The sequence below is a fragment of the Trypanosoma rangeli genome, assembly GCF_003719475.1.
Source record: "Trypanosoma rangeli strain AM80 chromosome Unknown Tra_15.4_contig_00329, whole genome shotgun sequence".
Classification (NCBI taxonomy): Eukaryota; Euglenozoa; class Kinetoplastea; order Trypanosomatida; family Trypanosomatidae; genus Trypanosoma; species Trypanosoma rangeli.
Genome location: NW_021706074.1, coordinates 1 through 20749, shown reverse-complemented (window position 1 = coordinate 20749; position 20749 = coordinate 1). Strand labels below are relative to the sequence as shown.

Genomic DNA, 20749 nt, shown 5'->3' with positions numbered 1-20749 from the left:
AAAGGTGGGTGGGTGGGTGGGTGGGGGGAAGGAAACGGCTTGCACGAACCTCCTCTCAGTAAGTATGGTACATACAGTAGCTTCCAACGCTTTCACGGGCGAAATTTCTTCTGATTCTCTCACTCTCGCTATGTTTTTCCCGAACAAGGATGGACAGGAGAACGAGACATCAATTTGCCTTGATTGCATTGCTACACATCATCTTTCTCTTCTGTTTTACACCACGTTGGACGGTTTGAGGCGCCGCCGTGCAGCCATCGTGGAGGCCGCTTCACCACCGTGAACAGTTCCTAATGTTGGACCGGTAACGACTTCGTCCACTGCCGGGTTGAACTCCGGTGTGGCAACAAAGCGCTTAAACAAATGCTCTAGACGCGCACGTAGCCCCTTAAGTGAGCACGCTGTACGACCACGTTGCAGCAAGTCAGACTCACGATCCACAAGTTCCACTATTTGCTGCGTTAAGGGGGAGTCAAATTCCTTCACGGTCCATTTGATATGCAACAGCACGTCAAGGCGGGCTTCGACGGAGGACGGTACCTCTGCCAGCGCCAGGTATAACTCACGCAACTCCCGCGCACGCTCCGCAGCCCGTGTGATAACAGAGACCACGCCACACTGCTTGGGGCTTGTCATCAAGGCAAGAATATCCTCAAAGCGGCGCGTGCGGCGATTTTGCACGACCTCGCGGCGGAGCGTTTCAAGTTCCTGAAGAAGGAGCACTTCCTTTTTCGTGAGATCTGAAAGTGCTTCACGCTTCGCCACCTCGCTAAGACTCTTGTCCACAAGAATACGCGCCGCCTCGGCCGCCCGCCACGCCTCTAACTCACGACGAAGCGTGGCAAAGTCGTCAGCGGTGCGTGGCGTCGCGCGGCGTCTGCGCTCAAACTCTTCAAGGCGCTGCTTTTCGGCCTCTTCTGCAGCAGCCTGTGCGGCAGCGCGATCCAGTAAAGCCTGTCGCGCGCCAAACAGCTCACAGTATACCTTGCGTGCCCTCCACTTTCTATACATCTTCTGCAGTACCACCACCTTTTCCGTTTGTAGCGCAAGCAGCTGCACTGAGGAGAAGTAGGTTTTTGCGACAACTGTTTCATCATATATGTCGTCCGCTTCATAGTCCGGTCGCGCTGTCTGTGTGCTACACTCCCGCAGTGTCTGACAGCTCCGTGACACACCGTACGTTTGCGTCCTCCGTGAAACCCCATCGCGTGGAAGGGGCCCATATTGCAGGTCCTCTAGATTTCTATCACCAGGGGATCTAAGCTGTGTTGCTGCATGAAGAAAGACACGTGAGGGGTCCTTCTTGAGACGATAACCTCCCAGAAAGGGCATTTGAGTGCCGCTTGGCTCTTGCACAATCGCCACGGAAACAATGTTGCTGTCCTTGTTTTTCCGCCGGATTTCATTAATAGCCTCATCAAAGGCTAATCCGCGTCGACGGGCAGCGACAAGATCGGCTGGGCTAATGTCAGCTGACCGCGCGCGTAACTGTGGACACTGCAGGAGATTGTCTTCTCTCCTGAGTTTTTGAAGATGCGGTGGTATCTTGTCTTCGGCAAAGTGTACATCCACCCATAAACGCCCTGTCTCCTTAGGTACCGCCCTCTCGAAAGCTATTGTTTCCCCGAAGCGAATACGATGGTCTCCACAGTAAACTTTTATCGCTTCGGGATGAGTCCCCAGGCGTGAAGCGATTGCCTCATACACGAACCTCGTGGCAATTTTATCACCTGAGGAACCTGGCGCCTTCACTACAGTACGAAACCGTATAGGATACACAGTGGCATCAATAACCACGTCATTCTGTGTGTAGACAAAATAGTCACCAGGGGGCACCTCGAGATCAGTGGCACTACAAGCAGAAGATATCGTAGTGGGAGCAGTAGGACCTGTAGGAGCAGTAGGAGCTGTAGGATCTGTAGGAGCTGTAGGAGAGGCAGGTAAAGAAATATCTGACGAAGGAAGGTCCTTTCCAATTTCTGTCTGAGCCCCGTGAGAAGGCTGTTGTGGCTGCATAATTTCTTTTTCCCCAACCGTGGTCGTTGCAGCAGCGACTGGAGCCAAAAGATCTTCTAGTTCTTCGTGAGGCTTCTTCTCTGGAGACGCCTCTGCACCAACCAGCTCCGGTTTTTGTGTTTCTCCCTCATAAGACTCCCTTGCCTCTTCCTGTTGCACGGGCTCCTCCACAACAGCATCCGGCTGCAGTGCGTGACTTTCCTCGTTTGGTTCTTCCATGTCCTCTAAGTGCGGAGGCCGTGCCTCCTCCCCGGTCTGTTGTTCTGGTTGTTCATCCTCCGCACGGGGCCCTGGGGTGCCCTGGGGCTCTGACGGCGGTGCGCCTTCGTTGGCGTCCATGGATGTGGGTTTGCTTTTTAAAGTGTATGCGCTCTCACTACCACTTTTCTAGTGATCTCCTTCATTACCAAAGCCATTGAGGAAAACACAAGTAAGTGGGAAATTGTTGATACAACAGTCACCCTAAATACCTTCACACACAATCACCTCCTTATTCTCTTTCCTTGGTCGTTTTTTTTATTTTGCTAGTTCAATATAATATTCCTACTGTTATCCACACACACGGACGCGCAAACACCGCCCCACAGACAACAGCGGAAGGAATAATGGGAAAAAAAGTGGGGGGTCCACTTAGTCATTCTCTTTTTAGCCGCCTTCAGCCACTGTGTCATCCACAGCCTTCCGTTCCCGTTCTTCTAACAGGGCCAGCTGCTTCTGGATGAGTTTCTCGTTTTGTGTTGCGTAGACCTCGTACAAGCAGATACCGACCGTTGCGCTCACCACGAGGCCACTGATGGCGCGAATCATAATGAGCACTGCCACAGAGGGAAACGCGCCTGCGTTAGCGTCTACACACACACTGCCTATTCACCTAGCTACAACGCCTTTATATTCCAGCGAAGAAGAAATAGAAAAATAAATTCAACCCACAAAGTAATAACCCTGATAATTCACGAAAGCTCAAACAACAAAGACACAAGACCTCAAGCCAGAGGCAATGTGAGTTGCGCCGGGAAGTGAACCTCACCCGGCAAACTTCTAATTGTTCATTGTTAGCACCGTAAGCCAAAACAAGCATAGAAAACGGCAAAAATTGCAATCCTTTTTTTTTTCTCTTTTTTAAGCAGGTAACATAATTTATGAGCTGTACCTCCTTTCGTAACATTTCCTCGATGAGTTTCTACAGGCAACATAACGTCATAACAGGCTGCACAGACACCTCTAAGGGACAAAAAGCGTCAGAAGACGCACAAACTCACACGAACGGCGCCTGTTTAACTACGCGCTAGCTCTAGTGTTGAGACACTCCATCAGCTCCTCATGAAACTTAGAGGCATCCCGCAGATCAAACACAGGGTCACCCGTCTCCACTGTCTTCACCATATCGGCGTTGTGGTAGAGGTTACTGAGCGCATCTACCGCCTCCTGGCGCTCAAAAACGAGGGATGGCGGCAATTGCGCCAAGGATGGTGGCGGGGGTGAAGCGGAATGCTCTTGCGAGGCGTGCGGTGGGGACGGCAGAGTAGCGTTAGTCCTTCGGTTTGTTGCGTCCTCCGCACGTGCCTGCGCGCGTGCTCCCACCCATTTTCTCGATGTTAATTGCTGCGTTGTTTTCGACATTTTTGGACTGCCACTTCCTTTAGCCTCCTTTATTATTTCTTTTTGCTGCTTCCTTGTTACCTGTCGCTTAGCTTACTTCCAACCAAAGAGAGAGACACACACACACACAAATAACGCTACAACAGCAGAAAAAAAAACGGTTGAGACTTTACTCACAAGCCACCAATATACCCCACTACGCTCATATATATATATAAGGTGAAAAGTTACTTGGCTGTTGTAGACACGCAAAGCAGTTGCGCTTCGGAGCCACTCTAATCACACACGCCGCCGCATCAAGATACCCAAGTAGCAAAATAAAAGAAAAAACGAATTAAGGGGCATTCAAAAATACACGACGCTGCAGAACCACAGCAAGTACGTCACTCTGTTGCTCTCGTTAAGCACAGGCTTGTCCTTCGTAGGGGCTGCTAGTATGATTATTCTCAATACTATCCTTTTTGTACACGTCATACGTTTTTATTATTAATATAATTGAGCTTTTTTTTTTGCGTATCCCCTGCCTTAAATCACACACGCACAGTGACGCACGGGATAATTAATGCTGATATATGGGATTAAATGGGGGACAATGCTGAAAAAAAAGAGAGATGACATCCGTGGAGGAAAATTTCATGCATCTCAGACATGCGCAAGCCACTGCCTCCATGTCTCTACCTCGTTGCGAATATCGGTAAGGGCCAATGCATCTACAGGGTCCGCACGTTCCTCACACTTCACCTCAGCCAAGGCAGCAGGAATTTTTTCATCTATTAGCTTGCTCACCTCGGTCGCACTCAGCATTTTTGCTGCTCCTCGATCCCTGTTCTCTCCCCTGTCTCCTGCCCAGGAAGAGCGTAGCCGTGGCTCATACAAGTCTATACGCCAACGAAGATAACCGTAGGCCCCGCGACGCCTATGAATTGTAGCGGCAGGCAGTTGCCTAGCTGCTCCCTCCCCACCCCTTCTTTCCGATGATCGACCCGCTTTAATGAAACCGTTATGGTCGTTGTTGCCGGTTAAGAAATATTCCTTCGTCTCTGAGGATAGAAAGGCACCCGGTAGGAGCGGAGAACCCCATGGTAATGTATTTGAACCAGAAAGCATACTTCCACCCGACATCGGAGTTCCACATCTCCATTTTACCCATAAATCATAAACAATGCGCTGCCATTCATGAGGCGTCTGGGAAGAAATTTCCTTCCTATTGCTTTTCGCATTCTCGATGAAAGGCACCGCTGATGTCAGGAGAAGGATGCGCTGAAGTGAGGGGGCTGTTTTCTCGGACTCATGAAATGCTCGCCATTCCAAACGCACTATTTCGTTTTCCATTTCTCGCCTACCTAAATTCCCCAATTCTTCTTCATTGTCAAGATTGATCGAGTTGGGCGCCCTTTGTGACAATGCCTCACGAAACAGGTTAAAAGCACCGGCCTCTTTCAGCTCTTGTATCTGATGAGCATTGAAAGAGAAAATACTGTCCTCTGTGGCAGCTGATACTGGACCCCCCTGGTGCCGTTTGCAGCGCTGCGTTCCGTTACTCCGCCGGCCTAGGGAGCCATCGCCTGATGAAAATGGGATGGCCGGATGACTAGCAGAAAGAGAGGCAACAAACTCACTTTGCCCATGTTCAGCCGCAACACGATCCACCGTAAAGATTGGGGGTTGGGCGATTGAGGCCTGTGTTGGTGACACCATATTCCCATGGAAGGCAGGAGTCAAAGACGCGTTCGAGCACCGCAGCATGGCCGTTAATGGAGCATCCGGCCAACTAAAACAATACGACTGTTCATCGTAGAGCAAACCAACCCGTAGCTTATGCTCGACGTCTACAGAACGCTCTTCTGCTGCATCAAGAGGTCTATATCGTTTCCTAAGCATCATCCAAAATCATACATAACCTCTTTTTTTTGTTGAGTTCAACAATTTTCGCCAAAAAATAAAAATGATAAACATGCAAAGGAATAAAGATAAGAGAGGGAAGATAAATAATCAATGACCGCAGCTTTATATATATATATATACACGTATGTAAACAACTACATGCCACTGACAATATTGCAAGGCAGTTCTTTCATGGATGGCACTTGTCGTTGCAGTTGCCACGTATGTATTTCATTTCTCTGGCCCCTGCACACACATTGTAAACAAGGTGGGAAAGGATGCTCGCAACTAACCTGCTAGATACCATCGGCGGTGATGGCAGGGACATCTAGAACTGTGGGCTCCGTGGATAGTCCAGCACGCCTCATGGACAAAAGAGAGGCGTAGGGTATGGAGGTACGATCAGGAAGCACCATCTCTGGATCTTCGGCCAATATGAGAATTAAATGAGAAGACCGCTTCGTTTTCCACGCATAATATCCGCGGCTGCGGATGTCGATCTGCTTATCTGTCGGACCTGGAAAGCAAGAAATGTGAGCGATGCGCAAATGCTCCTTGTCGAGCCCTTTCGCTTCAGCCCCTTGCTGTGCAATTTCAAGGGCACGAAAAACAATTTGATGCCCCTTTCGCATGGACAGCTTGCATTGTGCCATAGCCTCCCGCAGGGACAATCCACGCATAACGCTAATTTCGATATCAAGCTTTTTCCAACTTGAAGGAACTGCCTTCATCAAAAGTGTGTATTGTGGCAATCGTTCCAGAGAGGCCGTCAATTCTGTCTCTAACCGTTCGCAATAAAGCCCCCAGTTTACTTTATGCATCATACCCTCTTCTTCAACCAAGGCGTATCTATCCTCGTTCACACGCTGACTGTTCACTACACGCTCCCAACGATTGATATCGGGAAGGTTTACCTTGGTAAGCCAAACGGATTTCCATAGACTACGGTCAAGAAGAATACGCGGAGTTGTGCCTCGATGTCGTTGAATGGCAAAAGGTCGGACAGAAAAGTACTGCTTCTTGTACCAAACATTGCGAGCCCCATGTTTTTGTGTGTACAAAAACTGAGACCCAACATTGCTGCGACGGGGAAGTATGTGTCCCATCGCAAATCGGGGTGCTGGCTTTGGCATTTTGGAAAAATATCAGCCAATTTTTTTTTCTCAATTTAACTGATACACACTACGCTTATCTCCTAATGAGGAAGAGGTAAAGAGAGAAAGTAAGACCCATCTGAAACGTGTATTCCTCCTCCCCACTCTCAATAGATTTCTGTTGGTCTTGTTCCGAACAGCTTTGCAAAAAAGGAGAAACAAAAAAAAACGGGAAAAAAATGTCGCAAAACGTAATCAAGCGCACACAAATAAATAATTAATAATACCAGGAGTAGCTACTGCACCTCTCTCTCTCTCTCTCACCCCCCCAGATGTTGCCGTGTACGACCTTATCGTCAGTGCCAGCGTCAAGTGCACCGTATTGTTGGCGTGAGCGAAAGACTGGCATCATTTTCCTTACCGGGATCATTGCTGGCAGAGGGCTCACAGCATCAGCCAACACGCACGGATCACCTGCATCTTGTCGGGAAACATAATTGCATCAGGAGTTTTTAGGACATGCGCACGTAGCCAAACTAGTATTGCAAAAGAGGGCGGGCGAAAAAAAAACAACACTGTATAACCCCCGCCCCACAAAATATGTGGATAAAGTGGTTAGCACTCATCCACTCTCCGAAGTTTTACTGCCGCCGTCTCCATGAAGGCAAAGGGCACAGCGGTCAAAAAGGCGCAAGTTGCCCGGCGACGACCCCTCATGTGAGATAGCCTGATATCAATTTTTGGTATCTACCCCACATTTTTCAGCGCTACAGTAAGCGCGGTTTTACCCGACACTGCGCGATTCGCCACTGTTAACGACTAAAAATCGTGACAAAGAGCCAGCCACCGCGCGGCGTGAAAAGTAGGGTCTGCACCTGTTAAGTTGACCAACTCCGCAAGCGGTGCAACCAAAACATGGGCGATTACAGCCTTCGTACTGCGTGAGAATGTGAACAGATGCATGTATGCTTTATATGCCGCCCCACTACCGTTTACATAAACAGGGGGCTATTTTTATTTTTTTTCTACATCTCCACCCAGTAAAGACTGACCTTTTCTACGACGCTGGCTGGCGTGCAGACCATCGAATTAATTGGAAGAGACCAGAAAGAAAGAAAGAAAAAAATCTCACATGCACTTTACAGAAAGCCCACATACACAGAAAAAAGCTACTTCCCACCAGCAAAAGCTAGAAATTTCTCTCAACCACAAATGTGAAAAAAAAAAGTGAGGTAGAAAAGGAAAAGACTAAACCAACGCAAACAAAACGTTGCAGCAGTAATAATAAAGAATTAGGGTAGTAGTGGTGCTAGCAAATACAAATGATAATGGCAGTAATCAATGTACTAATATATGTAACAATGACAACAATAAGATTACCCTCTCCTCCACTATCAAACGTGCACTACCAACGTCCAATAAAATGAATCACACGCGCTTTTATTCAATCTTGAATTTGAACTCCATTGATCCAAGATGATACAACGTAACTATCACCAAATGAATCTACAGTCCTCAGCCAAACAATAGGCATCAGAGCATACGCAAAAAATCAACCAAGAAAAAGCTATTAATACCCTCATGTATGCCTTCATATAAAAACAAAACAAGGGCGATAAAAAAAAAGACCGGTAAAAACAAAAGACAAAGACAAAAAACAAAAAAAAACTACAGCTAGGAAAATCGTCATATTCTTCAATCCATCCTTGATAACCTCATTTTTTTTCAAAGATCCAGATAATAATTGTTTTGTATCATATTCTCGAGTTGCCTCGCTACCCAAAAGAAAAAAGGTGTTTTCGTTACCCTGTTTTTCTTCATCATGAACCTCACTACTAAAGTCATCAGGGTTTGCCATGAGGGGTTTTGCATTTCTGTTCCTCGTGAGCGCCAAAATATGCTTCATTGGTATGTGCCTTTTCAAAAAAGGATGCAAAGCCACCTGATCCAACGAGGGTCTATCTTCCGGACGGCGTGACATAAGCCACAATGTTAGCTTTTTTGCCTCTTCGCTCACTGATTCTGGCATCTTGCAAATACGTCCCATTTTAATACGTTCCTCCATCTCCCGTTCATCTGCCGTATGCCCAAATGGGAAACAACTTGTCAATAACGCATAAAGAATGCATCCCATAGACCAAATATCCGCCTTAAAAGCGTCATAAGTGAGACCAAAAACTTCCGGTGCCACGTACGCAAGAGTTCCTGTAAGTGTATGGGCATACTCATCAATTTCTGCATGAAAATTGCTTTGTTTATGTAATCGACTTAGTCCAAAATCAGATATTTTCAATACATTGTCCTCCGTTAAAAGAAGATTATCAGGTTTTAAGTCCCTATGTGCTACACCATTTTGGTGACAGGCACGAACACCAGCTAGAAGTTGAAAAAATAATCCAGCTACCACCTCCTCCGCAAGGGAACCATCTTGAGAAGCAATGAGGTTACAAACATCTCCACCTAGAACAGGCTCGAGAATAATATAGTAGTTATTGGGGCTCTCCAAAATCTCCACCAATTGAACTATATTGCGATGCCTCAATCTTCGAAGAATCGAAATTTCTACACGAATATCGTTCTCCACTCTTTGATTGTGTTTGGGTATAATTTTCGCCACGAAACATGCACCGGTAGGAATATGTATTACCCGCTTTACTTTGCTAAATGCACCTGCACCGACAGTTTCAAGGATTTCGTATTCACCTACCCTTCCCATAAATGCAAAATATATGTTTTTTCTTCTTCTACAGCCACTACACAGTATAGCAAAAAAAAAAGGCAACAACAATAACAACAAACTATCTTTTTGTATTCTATTAATATATCTATTGAAAATAGAAGGAGTAAAAATTAAAATAAAAGAACAGAAAGAGCTAGTAAATTCGTGATCAGGCAGTCTCTTTGTTGTTCAACTTACAACAATGCAAGAGGATAATCAAAAATGTTCTGCATCACCGCCCAAAAAACAAAAACAGAAAAACATAAATAATGGAACTAACATGCATAACGTAGTTCTCCTACTAAAGCGAGACTTCATTAACTGTTTGACAGGAGCCGCACTCAAACCGCAGAGTTGACACATCCCTACCAACGCGCAACGCGTTGATACTACTACATTCTCCACAACGAACCTGAAGTGGCCGTGTAGGGGCGGGAGTCGTCTGGGAAGGATTAACCTCACTCTCTGCCTTCTTGCTTTTGAGTTCGTGACAGCACGTACCACAAACAATAGCATCATAATTTCCCTGAGGAATTCGATTCAAGCAACGACAAACAGTACACATAATTGTCTTTTGTTTGTCATCTGATGCATTACGATTTTCATTCGGTGTAGAAACAGGAATATCAGTAAAGCATTGCTCACAAGTATAGGTATGACCTGGCACAATATCAGAAAAAGTGTTGACAAAAGTGCACGCAGGACAAGCTATTAGTTTCGCACCTGATGTCTGATTTGAATTGCTTCCCAGTGCGGGATTAGGCGTTTCAGCGCCATTTATTTCTTCGTGAAGTTGTCTTGCCAAAGCAGAATCAATCTCTTCCTGATTCAATACCCTTTTATTTTCCATGTCCGCAACCTTATTCTCCAGAAGGACAGCTAAAGATAAGACAGCCTGAAGAAAAAGGAACCAAGAATACACCAAAATAACATTTAGGGGGGAAGGTTTAAAAAATATGTAAAAGCGACACGCGCATAAAGAGTAATATCTCACGACAAGAAAAAAAGTAGAAATACAAAAAAAAAACACACAAACAAAATCCACAGGCGTGCGGACACAGGGAGGCGCCCGCCCAACCTCAAAAAACTCCATACCAAACGCGCGGGGACTCTCGACGCGGCGGCGCCCGCGCCGAACCCCCACCGCAAAAAAAAAAAAAAAGGCGCGGCGCACGCGACAATAAGAACACCAATAACCATGATACCACCGTTTTGCGGTCAGCCAAGGAGGGGTGGAAGAAAAAAAACACCCTTGGGAGGTGGGTGCCGCCCGCTGTGGCCGCGGCCTTTCGGGGCGGCGCTCTGGGGTGGGGGGCCCTTGTGCTGTTCTTTTTTTTATATATCTTTGTTTGCGTGTGCGTGTTATGCTGGTTTGGTTATTATTGCCTGCCCTCTCTCTGCCTTTTTGCGCTGGCCTTGCTGCAAGTTACTTTCGCGCGGCTTGGTTAAGTTCCGTTCCGCAAAACCTTCTTTGCATCCTTTATTGGTTTTTTGCCGTTTTTTTTTTGCTTTGGTTTGCCTTAGATCAATGACCGAGGACGCGGGTAGTGCCTATCAGCGGGCGGTTGAAGTCATCGAGGTCGCTACCATCCCTCCTGATCCGGATGCCTTGAGCTGCTTTATGTGGCGGTTGAGACCAAGTGAAGAAGCAGCTATTTTGATCCAGCGTTATTCCAACCCACCTCCACAGTGGGGAATTAAGTTAAGCTTGTCTTCCACGTTTATTGGCCCAGAACGATGTGCTGGTCTTGGGAGGAAACTAATTTTAAATCACACCGTTACGACCTTGGATTTATCAATGTGTGATATGCAGGATGAAGCTGCTGAGGAATTTTTTCATGCTTTAAAAAGAAATCGTTGTTTAAAGCATTTAAATGTAGATGGGAATTACATTGGCGATAAAGGTGCAATTGCTGCTGCAGAGTGCGTTCAAAATTTGGAAACTTTGCACATGTCATGCAATATTATACAGGATAAGGGGGCAATTGCTATTGCATCCTTTTTACGAAAATCATCCAAGATAAAAACTCTTAATCTGCGCGCAAACCGTATTACATTTTATGGCGCTTATAAGCTTATATCGGCTCTAGAACCCATACTGGATATTGTTTCTCCAACCCTTCGTGAAAATATACTGCTACAGGAATCACTTCCTTTAGATGATTCTGAGGGGAGTTTGAGTGCATCAGCGAAACCTTCAGCTTGTGCGAGTTTGGATATAGATGGATGTACTAGAACTGAAAGCAATGTAGACAAATCCTATCAAGGAAAACAAAACTCTAGTTCCATTACGGAACCCTGCAATGAAACGCTTCATACTTTTTGGCTTCGGCATAATTGTGATATTCCCGAAGAACTTTTTATGATTATGGAAAAAATTCTTGCAAAACGCTTTCCTCAACCACCTAAGGGAATATCGAAAAAGAAATTTGCTTCCAAACCGAAAAGAAAATAACTTATTTTTTGGTTTGCTTTTAGCTGAGTTCCGTGGATCTTTTTGCTTCTGCTCTTAAATCCGGAAATTGTTTATTATTATTTTTCCTCTCTTTCTTCATGTATGATTATTATGCTCTTCAGTGAATTCTTGACTACACTGCTCTAAGCAAGGGGTATATTGTAGTACATTTTTTTGAAGTTTTGTATTTATTAATTCTGAAAAAAAACCTTTCTTTTGTTTTTGTTCATTACTATTTTTTTATTTATTGTACAAATTTTTTGTCTTCATAGCTGATGTTCCATAAAAAGCACTTAATAAAGGAGCAGGTAGTTTTGGGCAAGAAAGAGTCAAAACGGCTCAGAGATGTTCCTGCTGCAGTCTTAGGAAAGGAGTACTTGGATTCTCTGGAGTCCTTCTGGAAAAAGAGTGATACTATTACTCGCATCACGTGGGAATTTTCAACTGGGGGTCTGACTGCCTTTTATGTAGTAAATGGGATTCCTTTGATGTTCTCTGTTATTTCTTTACCCGGTGATTCACATGGTATGTTCCCAAGGAAAGATGTAGCGGCGACACCTACATTGTTTTTCTTTTTATTGATGAGAAATTACTACAAAAAAGAGGTTATGGAGATGATCTCTTTATTTGGTGCAACAGTTTGGTGTAGAGGTGCAACATCTCAGTACATTCTTTCTGGGGCACATCTTATGATGCCCGGTATAGTGGGTATTAAAGAAGAAAACAGTAAAACCTTCCAAATGGGAGAAACTGTCTTCATCTGTTCTATAGGAACATTGTGTCCCTATGCTATCGGTTTATCTACAGAGAGACTTGCAAACCGTGCTACAAGTGGAAAAGGAGTGTACATACTTCATTGCTATAAAGACCTTCTGTGGGATTCTTATTTTGTTGTGTTTAATGCCTTTTGTGGCTCTCTTTATCCGGTGCTTCCGTCAACATTTCAAGCGAATGAAGTTGTTGAACTTGCCACACCCAAATTAAATACTGTGAATGCGGTTTTGGAAGAAAAAGATGATCAGGAAACAATGGAGAATGCGACTGATGAAGTAGTAAGAGATTGTGTCCCTTCCAATCGGGACATTTTAATACAAACTACATTGAATATACTTGAGTTGGAGGATGGCATTATTGATTTTGCGCTTTGCGAAACCATACGAGCTCTGTCTCAGTCCATGCTGCCCATGCCACTCACGGAATTCTCACCTTTACTGATTTCAAATTACCCAAGAATTCCTGGGGCCAAATTACAAATTGATTTTAAACGAACAACGTATAAAAAGCTTCTTCCGTATTTATTGATGAGACCTGACCTGGTTACCATTTCTGAGGAAAAAAAAGGCAATCATTTTGTCATTCGAATAAACAAATCGAGCGAGCTACTAAGGCAACATCGACGAAATTATGCTGAATTTTTGCAGACAATTCATGAGCCTGCAAAAGAAGAAGAAGCTCTTGAAGCTGAACAACAAGTGCTTCGAGATGGTGCGAAAGGGGGGTTTAAGCGTCGTATTGTATCCATTGAAACATTATATTCCCCCAAAAATGGAGGTGCTATTGAATTAAAGCGTATGCTATGTACAGGATTGTACATGGATCAGCTAGAGCAGAGGTCTTTGGGAGAAACCCACTCTCAATCTTCTTTGTTGGCATATAACGAGGATAACAATGATTTTCTTGATGAATTATATTCTCGAAAACATTTATGTGATAACCTTCGCAAGTATGCTAAGACAAGAGGACTTTTGGACACCGAAGGTAAGTTGCATGGTCCTCCATTCGTTCAATTAAAGGACATTCTTTTGCCTCTTGCTAGCAAATTGGATGAACACATGCGCATTACTGAAGTTGAAGAACTAGTTTTTGAACGTCTGTTTTCACCTGTACATCAAATTGCTATGGAAACGATTCAGGTTATTAATGGTGCTGCCACTTCTGTAACACTTATTACAAAGACTACGAAAAGGGGTAAATTACCAAAGGTTTTGGTTTTTACAGAAAAACGACAAGGGAACAAAATTGTGACAATTGTGAGAGGGTTAGATGCTTATGGCTTTGATTTGACGTCTTTGGCAGCTCAATGGAAACACCAATTTTCCACCTTCTGCACTGTATATGATCCATCCAAGGAGATGACAAACGTTAAACAAGGAACCAGAATTCCATTAGAACTTCAGCTAGGTGGGGATTGGGTATCTAAACTAAAGGTTGTCTTGGGGGATGAGTTTGGCCTTCCACAGCACACGTTGAACTTCTCTGGTAAGTGAACTGACATGACTATACTTTTCCGTTGTTCTTACTTTTTGATGTTCTTGTTCTTCTTGCTGTGTACTACTAATGACACAGCGATGTTTATTGTCTGAGTAATGGGTTTTAATTTTTTTTCTTCCTTTTGTTTTTGGGGAGAAACTGATGGGTGGTAGGGGGAGGGGGTTTATTGCATGTACTAATGTCCATTCCGTTGCCGTATTATTATTATTATTAAAGATATTATCTCTATTTCTTTATTCGTTTTTGGATACAATTTTATTATTGCCTTTGCACTTTTTCTACTTAGAATTTGAGGTATCATGAAAGCTTTGTTTGCGGCTGCAGCCGTCGGATTTGCCTCTTCATGTCGGTATAATGGGAAACCAGTCAACTGTTCTGCTGCAAAGAGTCCTTTTTCCACAACAGAGTTCCGTCCATTTACATTGATGAATTTTTATGACGAGTCATACAATACAAGGGTGTTTCGTTTTGCGCTCCCAGAAGCTGATATGCCGCTAAATCTGGAGGTTTCCTCCTGTATCACAGCGAAGTATACTGGGAAAGATGGAAAAGATGTTATTCGTCCCTATACTCCAATTAATAAAGATGATCAACGCGGTTATTTTGAAATCCTTGTGAAAAGGTACGAGGGTTCCAAGATGGGAAGCCACCTATTTTCTTTGAAGAAAGGTGATACTGTGGAGTTTAAAGGACCCTGGGTGAAGATTCCAATTAAGGCGAACCAATACCGACAAATTGGCATGATTGCAGGGGGGACGGGTATTACCCCAATGTATCAAGTGGCTCGTAACGTCTTGCGTGTGCCTAAGAACACGACAGCTGTCTCTTTGATTTATGCCAATAAACGTAAGGAGGATGTGCTTTTGGGTAACGAACTTAATGAACTTATGGAAACGTGCCCTCTTTTTTCGCCATATTATGTTCTTTCCAAAGCCCCTTCAGATTGGATGGGAGGTGTTGGATATGTGAACAAAGAGATGATCAAGTCCATTATGCCGCCGCCAAGCAGTGCTGCTGATTCCATTATCCTTGTGTCTGGACCTCCCCCTTTTATGGAGGCTGTTTCAGGTGACAAGGATTTTACGATCAGCCCACCTTCTCAAGGTGAACTGAAAGGAATGCTTAAAGAGCTTGGTTACATGCAGAAAATGGTCTTCAAATTTTGAGTTGCATTTCGTCTCATACAAGACATGATGGTTCAGAATGTTAAATTAATTTTGTATTTTTTTTTCTTGTTGAACCAAAGTCTCTTCCTCTCCCCGCCTTCATGATATATATATGAGAAAACCTTTTCTGAAAGAGGGTGGGAAACAAAACAAGCGTATTGGTGTGTGAGACTGGGGAATAGACCATTTTGATTGAGCTTTGTGTGGATGCAATGTTGCTGTTGTTGTTGTTTTGTTGTGTATGTGTGTATCGGTGTCGGCGTCAGCGGGGCCATTCGGATGAAATGGGAACGAATCACATGCAAAAACAACAAAAGTGAAACTGTCCTTAAGAATAATAACAAGGAAAACAAATCAAAAAAACAACAGCAACAATGAGAGCCTTCTCCATCACAGCTATTTTTTTTTTTTTGGTTTCTGCCCACCACCAGCCCTATTGCAACCCGGTCCGGCATAAAGACAGCAGAGGAGCCATTTTTACACTATGAGTTTCGTCCGTTTAAATTTGGGTCTGCGGAGGCTGTGTCACGTGACACAAAACATTTTACTTTTGCCCTCTCTCTCCTCCCCCCCCCCCCTAATGGCGTGCCGTTGTTTCTTGGTATTCCGTCCTGTATATGACCCTTTGCTTTTTTGAAAAGACGGGGAGGAGGTGATCCGGCCGTATACGTCTTTGAATTTGAGGTATGATGAAGGTGCATTTCACCGTTTGGTCAAGTGTTATCCCAGCTCAAAAGTGGGGACACATTTCCATGAAGTGAAAGATCCTTATTTCATTGATGTTTGGGATCATTGGAAAAACATGGAACTTCCGCACACCAAATATACAAGCATGAAACTTGTGGTTGGTGGTACTGGTATTATCCCCGCATATCAACGCATTTGTAACATTTTGGCAGATGTTTCGAACTCTACAACGCCCTCCTTGCTGTAGTGTAACAAGACGCAGCAATACATTTTATTGAAGCATGTCGTGGATCAATTAGTTTATGATCACACGAACAGATTGTTCGTATATCACTTGCTGCCGGATGCGCCGGCAAATTGGTCCGGCTACAGTGGGATGATTTTCAAGGGTGCCATCCAGGAAACAATGCTGAGCCCCGACAAAAAAAACAACCTTATGATTATGAGTGGCCTTCCCGCTTTTATGAAGTCAGTGTGCGGAATTAAGGATGATCGCAGCCAGGGACCTCTTGGCTACTTGAAGGAGTTGGGGTACACCGCGGATACAGTCCATAGCTTTTGAGACACATATTTTTGTCTGCATTAATAAGGGGAGGGGGTTCAAAGGGGCTAAGATGACAAACACGAGCAATATCAACTTACGAGGTGAAAATCTACATGCTTTTATGGTGGATCCAATGCGCTACTGGGTATGATGTATACACATACATTCTTCATGCAAAAAATGAGGTTAATAAAGTGAGTGACCTCCCCACACTCTTTTTCTCTACAAACAAAGAAGCAGGGGGAAAAAAAAACAGGAACATGTTGTTTCAACAGCAAGCCCATCACCACAAAGGAACCGAAAACGATTTATCTAAAACCTGGGAGATGATGTGCGAGGGGGGAGGAAGTGGTGTCTGAAGTCTGGCAAAATTGGATATATGATGGGGTTCAAAAACCATAGTTTCTCTTTCACGCAAATCTTTTCATTAGCGTTTTTTGTTTTTGTTTTTCAAGGCAGGGATGAACCAATTTTCTTTACAGTTCATCTTTTTTTTTGTTTGCTTGGTTATTGCCGCTGGTGCTTTTTTGGTTTTTCCCATTTTTTTTTTGTCTCTGTACTTCTCTTTCACGAACATGAGGCGTATAGCTGTGATTTTTCTGCAGCTGCGTTGTTGTTGAAGAGAACATGAGAATGGAGGTGACTGGAATATATATATTTGTTTGAGATAAAGAAAAATGAATGCAAAACACCTTTAGGAGGCATTTTTTGTTTGTTTGGTTGGTTTCTTTGTGTAACGACTCTCCTCCTCTTCTTACCCCGTTTTTTCTTCATCTCCCAGTTCACTATTTTTTTTTTTTCCTTTATATATATATATTTGCCTGTCCTTGACCACCCAATTCCCAGGACAAATAGTCCGTGCAACCGGCAGAGGGAAGATAGGGGACAAGAGGCATGCATCAGCGAACGCTTTTGTGTTTACTTTTTAGCAAGCCCATAACACAGGGTTACATCGCGCAGCTTCCGCAGCCGTCCCCAACACGCCGCTGTACGTCTTGGCGCAGGGCTTTTGAGTCCAATGATGAGGTGCGGCAGATGTACACTCCCGACGCGGAGCGCTACGAGGAGTGGTACAAAGCAACGTACTCCATTGAAGATCTTAGCGACGGATCTGCCGCGTCCGGGGCGACGTCGAATAGGCGTTTAGACGATACGAAAAACATGGAATTCAGCATCTCTCTGGATGACCTTCGCGCTGTCGAAGAAGAGATGGAGTTGTGCTCCGAGCAATTCAACCACAATACCTTGGTGCGTTGACAGGGGTCAAAATTGAAGGCCATCTACCACACCAATGTGGGAGGGTTAGTGGAAAGGGCGATGCAGTTGCTACTGAGGTTTTTGTTGCCGGTGGTCGTAGTTGTTTTTGTCTTCATGAGATATGCATCAGAAGTAATACACTTATTTGTATTTCGCTGGTTGTGCAGCACTGAAATGCCGAGTGATCTGGACGCATCTGTAAGGGGCGGCGTGTAGAGTCACCATGCATGGACGCTAAAGGGGGTTGTGACACGCTTTTGAGGAGGCACCATGAGTTTTTTTTCTCTTTTTTTTTGTATGTGCGCGCGTGTGTGCATCTTTTTTTTTTTTGTTGTTGCTTTTTTTGTTTTCTCGCTTCACTAGTGAACTGTGGCTGTGTTGCGGCTTAGGTGTTTTTCTTCCGGTTTTGGTGGTTTGCACACGAGGCAATCAAGGGGAAGAAGCGAGGACAACAACAAAGTAGGAGAGAGACAAGTACCACAATTTCCGGGGCAAGAAGCTATTAGTGAAACAACCCCCAAAAAACACACTAAGAGAGGCGGTGTGTGCCAAAGGATAGAGAGGGAAAAGGGCAAGGAGAAGTCAATCACCTGTTGTAGGAGGTTGCAATGGAATTAAATTATATCGGCGCGCAATGCGTTGACATTTCTGGGCATACAACACCAACGAATGAAACGCCCTGTAAGAGCACTCCAGGAAACTCACATGTAGAGAATCTTGGGAATCATGCTCTGTTGAACGGCGCTAACCCTCCGTTTCGCCCGAGCAATTCGCCAGAGGACGAGGACACGTCAAGGATGCCTAAGAGCGCGGACACATTGCTGACTTCTTTCAGCTCTTCCTTGTGTCTAACGGAAGCTTTTCAGACAACCACGCATACGCTCGGGTCTTCTACATTCTCTGGAACTTCTGCGTTGCAAAATCCGGCCAACGCATTCGCAGTGCTCTGGGAAACCGGGGCCAAAGCAATCTTTGCCTCACTTGGATCTGAGGTTGGCGGGTCTGCTGCTGAAGCTTGTTGTGATATCCCCTTATTTTCAAATCTTGGCGGCAACGCGAATGCAGCCAGCGCTCCTCCGCCATCGCCGAAATATGAGAAGCCGGCAAAAAACTCCTGTTCTCGTGATGAGGATGATGACATTTTCTCAATGCTCAATCCCCAACCATGCGCCGCCGGTGGTAATATCTGGAAATCCGATGCCACCAATGAGGGCAGCTTAGAGAGGGACGACGAGAGCTGTCTGGAAATGCCCCAGGTTCTGCCCATTCCCTCCACTGCATCATCGGACTTCTTGGAGTCTGTCACAGAGGAAAGGTTTGATTTCATGCATGACACAGACATCGAAGAGAAGGTGCTCCTTGTGGTGGATCCACGACGTTCAAAGCTTCGTGTTCCACTTAGCGCGATATCCCCCACCAGAGCCCTTGGAGTTCGCGCACAAAATCCTAGTTTGTGCCTCCTCTATCAGTCCGGTCGTTGTCGCCAAGGCGCTAATTGTCATCAGGTACATGTAGATCCGGAGGTGGTAGACCGCATACGCCGTATTGTAGACAGTCTTCCATGTTGTTGCACTTTTCATGGTGACTACAATGCCCATCTTTGGAATGCAAAGGCCAACACCAGCCGAAATGTTGTGATCAGTGGGGTGGTGGTGCCGCTCAGCCGTGTGGCTTATACAAATGGCCTAACCCGCTTTGTTACAGGCACAACACAACGCCCGCTGAGCCGTGGGGTCCTCTGTCGTCTGCACGGTAAACCGGGTGGTTGTCGCTATGGCGCAGATTGCTGGTATCTGCACGTGTGCCGTGAAATTCTGGAAAATGAGTTTGCGATTGTGATAGGGTCCCATACGACGAATTCAACAACGGAAGGTAACCCAGCACTGTCGCCAAGTGTGGCACGAACGGGTTCATCTGTAACGCATGACGTCCAAGCAACGGTATCATTTAAACAGCAACAGCGGTCTTTGTCAACTTTTCCTTTTGCGGAAATTTCTTCTTCAGCTGTGGCCGTAGCTCCCTTTTTGATCCAAGACCACAAAAATAATGGTGGTGTCGGCACGGCGTTTGCCAACAGTAGCCCGACTGTCTCTTCAGCATTCTCTTGTGTGTGGGTACACCCCACTTCGCTGCCACAGAAATCGGTGCCGACGCTTTCAAGTGTAGCTGCAGCTGGAGGTGCGGGCTTGCACTATGAGAGTTTGCTACAAGGCCCTTTCGCTAGTACGATGCCGTCCCAGGGGGTTTCCTCTCCCTCTCAGAATCTAAGGTGTGAAACTGCTGTGCTCATGTCCAATGTATACTCTGCTAACCAAGCGGCCTTCGCTTTTCCAATGCACGATGGGCTTGCAACTCAGTCGTCTATGTCACCTACCCCACCGTACCACCTTGTGCAACAAACTCAGGCCGTTGGAGTGACGGGAGTGCAATTGAATTCCTTCCCTTCAGCAGCATACCCTGCTATGGGCTTCACACAGCAACAAACACAGCAGCAGCAACAAGATGGGCAGCAGACATACATACCGCAGCAGGCTACGAACATGGCATCTTCGGCTTTTATTGCTCCCCCCGCTGTTTACGCTCCGCCTAGCCACTTGGAAGGGTTTGTTCAGTTGCAAGCCAGTGCGGGGACAGGCATGACGTTTCTCCCTGCAGCACCGTATTTGTTTTGAGAGGGGAACAATGGGGGGAAGCGAGGCGAGCAACCACGGCACGCACACATACGAAGGAACAGTAAAATAAGCGAAACAAAAAAAAATAACAAAAACAAAACAAAACAAAAAAAAAATAGGTCAGATGAGGCGCATGGCGGAGGAATAACAGGGGGCGCGGTAAGAAACAAAAGGAACATAAATGTGAAGGGTGAAAACAAAAATAGCGTGTATGTTTTTGTGGATGCGTGTGCAAATACATTGAATGCTGAGAAGTCGTTATTTATTTACTTAATGTTCTTTTTTGTTTTGCTTTCACCGAACCACTGCCGTTTTGGGTTTGCGGGCAGTTAGTTAGATTGGACAGACTTGACTCCGATGCGTGGCAAATTCCCCCCCCCCTCCC

At 45.3% G+C, this 20749-nt stretch overlaps 11 protein-coding genes and 1 pseudogene across 11 annotated transcripts, besides 12 other annotated features; 6 read left to right on the top strand and 6 right to left on the bottom strand.

The window, feature by feature from the left end:
- Nucleotides 1-3: part of a microsatellite that runs on past the window's edge.
- Nucleotides 4-28: a microsatellite.
- A 188-nt stretch (nucleotides 29-216) lies between these two features.
- On the bottom strand, nucleotides 217-2355 carry TraAM80_07655 (IQ and ubiquitin-like domain-containing protein; the record flags this gene model as incomplete). Its single annotated transcript, XM_029384436.1, has 1 exon — nucleotides 217-2355. The coding sequence occupies one exon, from the start codon at nucleotides 2353-2355 to the stop codon at nucleotides 217-219; it is 2139 nt and encodes a 712-aa protein (XP_029235726.1).
- Nucleotides 2356-3294: 939 nt separating this feature from the next.
- TraAM80_07654 (uncharacterized protein) lies at nucleotides 3295-3636 on the bottom strand (the record flags this gene model as incomplete). The annotated part of the gene is made up of 1 exon (XM_029384435.1): nucleotides 3295-3636. The coding sequence occupies one exon, from the start codon at nucleotides 3634-3636 to the stop codon at nucleotides 3295-3297; it is 342 nt and encodes a 113-aa protein (XP_029235725.1).
- Nucleotides 3637-4257: 621 nt separating this feature from the next.
- TraAM80_07653 (uncharacterized protein) lies at nucleotides 4258-5499 on the bottom strand (the record flags this gene model as incomplete). Its single annotated transcript, XM_029384434.1, has 1 exon — nucleotides 4258-5499. One exon carries the CDS (start codon nucleotides 5497-5499, stop codon nucleotides 4258-4260), a length of 1242 nt encoding a protein of 413 aa, XP_029235724.1.
- Nucleotides 5500-5795: 296 nt separating this feature from the next.
- Nucleotides 5796-6632, bottom strand: TraAM80_07652 (ribosomal protein L22/L17-like protein; the record flags this gene model as incomplete). The annotated part of the gene is made up of 1 exon (XM_029384433.1): nucleotides 5796-6632. One exon carries the CDS (start codon nucleotides 6630-6632, stop codon nucleotides 5796-5798), a length of 837 nt encoding a protein of 278 aa, XP_029235723.1.
- Nucleotides 6633-6898: 266 nt separating this feature from the next.
- Nucleotides 6899-6915: a microsatellite.
- A 783-nt stretch (nucleotides 6916-7698) lies between these two features.
- Nucleotides 7699-7719: a microsatellite.
- Nucleotides 7720-8184: 465 nt separating this feature from the next.
- On the bottom strand, nucleotides 8185-9309 carry TraAM80_07651 (putative protein kinase; the record flags this gene model as incomplete). The annotated part of the gene is made up of 1 exon (XM_029384432.1): nucleotides 8185-9309. The coding sequence occupies one exon, from the start codon at nucleotides 9307-9309 to the stop codon at nucleotides 8185-8187; it is 1125 nt and encodes a 374-aa protein (XP_029235722.1).
- Nucleotides 9310-9613: 304 nt separating this feature from the next.
- On the bottom strand, nucleotides 9614-10162 carry TraAM80_07650 (uncharacterized protein; the record flags this gene model as incomplete). The annotated part of the gene is made up of 1 exon (XM_029384431.1): nucleotides 9614-10162. The coding sequence occupies one exon, from the start codon at nucleotides 10160-10162 to the stop codon at nucleotides 9614-9616; it is 549 nt and encodes a 182-aa protein (XP_029235721.1).
- A 165-nt stretch (nucleotides 10163-10327) lies between these two features.
- Nucleotides 10328-10351: a microsatellite.
- A 489-nt stretch (nucleotides 10352-10840) lies between these two features.
- On the top strand, nucleotides 10841-11767 carry TraAM80_07649 (uncharacterized protein; the record flags this gene model as incomplete). The annotated part of the gene is made up of 1 exon (XM_029384430.1): nucleotides 10841-11767. The coding sequence occupies one exon, from the start codon at nucleotides 10841-10843 to the stop codon at nucleotides 11765-11767; it is 927 nt and encodes a 308-aa protein (XP_029235720.1).
- A 275-nt stretch (nucleotides 11768-12042) lies between these two features.
- TraAM80_07648 (translation initiation factor 2D) lies at nucleotides 12043-14034 on the top strand (the record flags this gene model as incomplete). The annotated part of the gene is made up of 1 exon (XM_029384429.1): nucleotides 12043-14034. One exon carries the CDS (start codon nucleotides 12043-12045, stop codon nucleotides 14032-14034), a length of 1992 nt encoding a protein of 663 aa, XP_029235719.1.
- Nucleotides 14035-14234: 200 nt separating this feature from the next.
- Nucleotides 14235-14251: a microsatellite.
- Nucleotides 14252-14301: a microsatellite.
- Nucleotides 14302-14337: 36 nt separating this feature from the next.
- TraAM80_07647 (NADH-cytochrome B5 reductase) lies at nucleotides 14338-15204 on the top strand (the record flags this gene model as incomplete). The annotated part of the gene is made up of 1 exon (XM_029384428.1): nucleotides 14338-15204. One exon carries the CDS (start codon nucleotides 14338-14340, stop codon nucleotides 15202-15204), a length of 867 nt encoding a protein of 288 aa, XP_029235718.1.
- Nucleotides 15205-15403: 199 nt separating this feature from the next.
- Nucleotides 15404-15453: a microsatellite.
- Nucleotides 15454-15534: 81 nt separating this feature from the next.
- Nucleotides 15535-15579: a microsatellite.
- A 60-nt stretch (nucleotides 15580-15639) lies between these two features.
- Nucleotides 15640-16451, top strand: TraAM80_07646 (putative NADH-cytochrome b5 reductase; annotated as a pseudogene).
- Nucleotides 16452-17139: 688 nt separating this feature from the next.
- Nucleotides 17140-17168: a microsatellite.
- A 161-nt stretch (nucleotides 17169-17329) lies between these two features.
- TraAM80_07645 (uncharacterized protein) lies at nucleotides 17330-17692 on the top strand (the record flags this gene model as incomplete). The annotated part of the gene is made up of 1 exon (XM_029384427.1): nucleotides 17330-17692. One exon carries the CDS (start codon nucleotides 17330-17332, stop codon nucleotides 17690-17692), a length of 363 nt encoding a protein of 120 aa, XP_029235717.1.
- A 318-nt stretch (nucleotides 17693-18010) lies between these two features.
- Nucleotides 18011-18042: a sequence feature (A-rich).
- Nucleotides 18043-18300: 258 nt separating this feature from the next.
- Nucleotides 18301-20364, top strand: TraAM80_07644 (uncharacterized protein; the record flags this gene model as incomplete). Its single annotated transcript, XM_029384426.1, has 1 exon — nucleotides 18301-20364. The coding sequence occupies one exon, from the start codon at nucleotides 18301-18303 to the stop codon at nucleotides 20362-20364; it is 2064 nt and encodes a 687-aa protein (XP_029235716.1).
- A 62-nt stretch (nucleotides 20365-20426) lies between these two features.
- Nucleotides 20427-20480: a microsatellite.
- Between the last annotated feature and the right edge of the window lie 269 nt (nucleotides 20481-20749).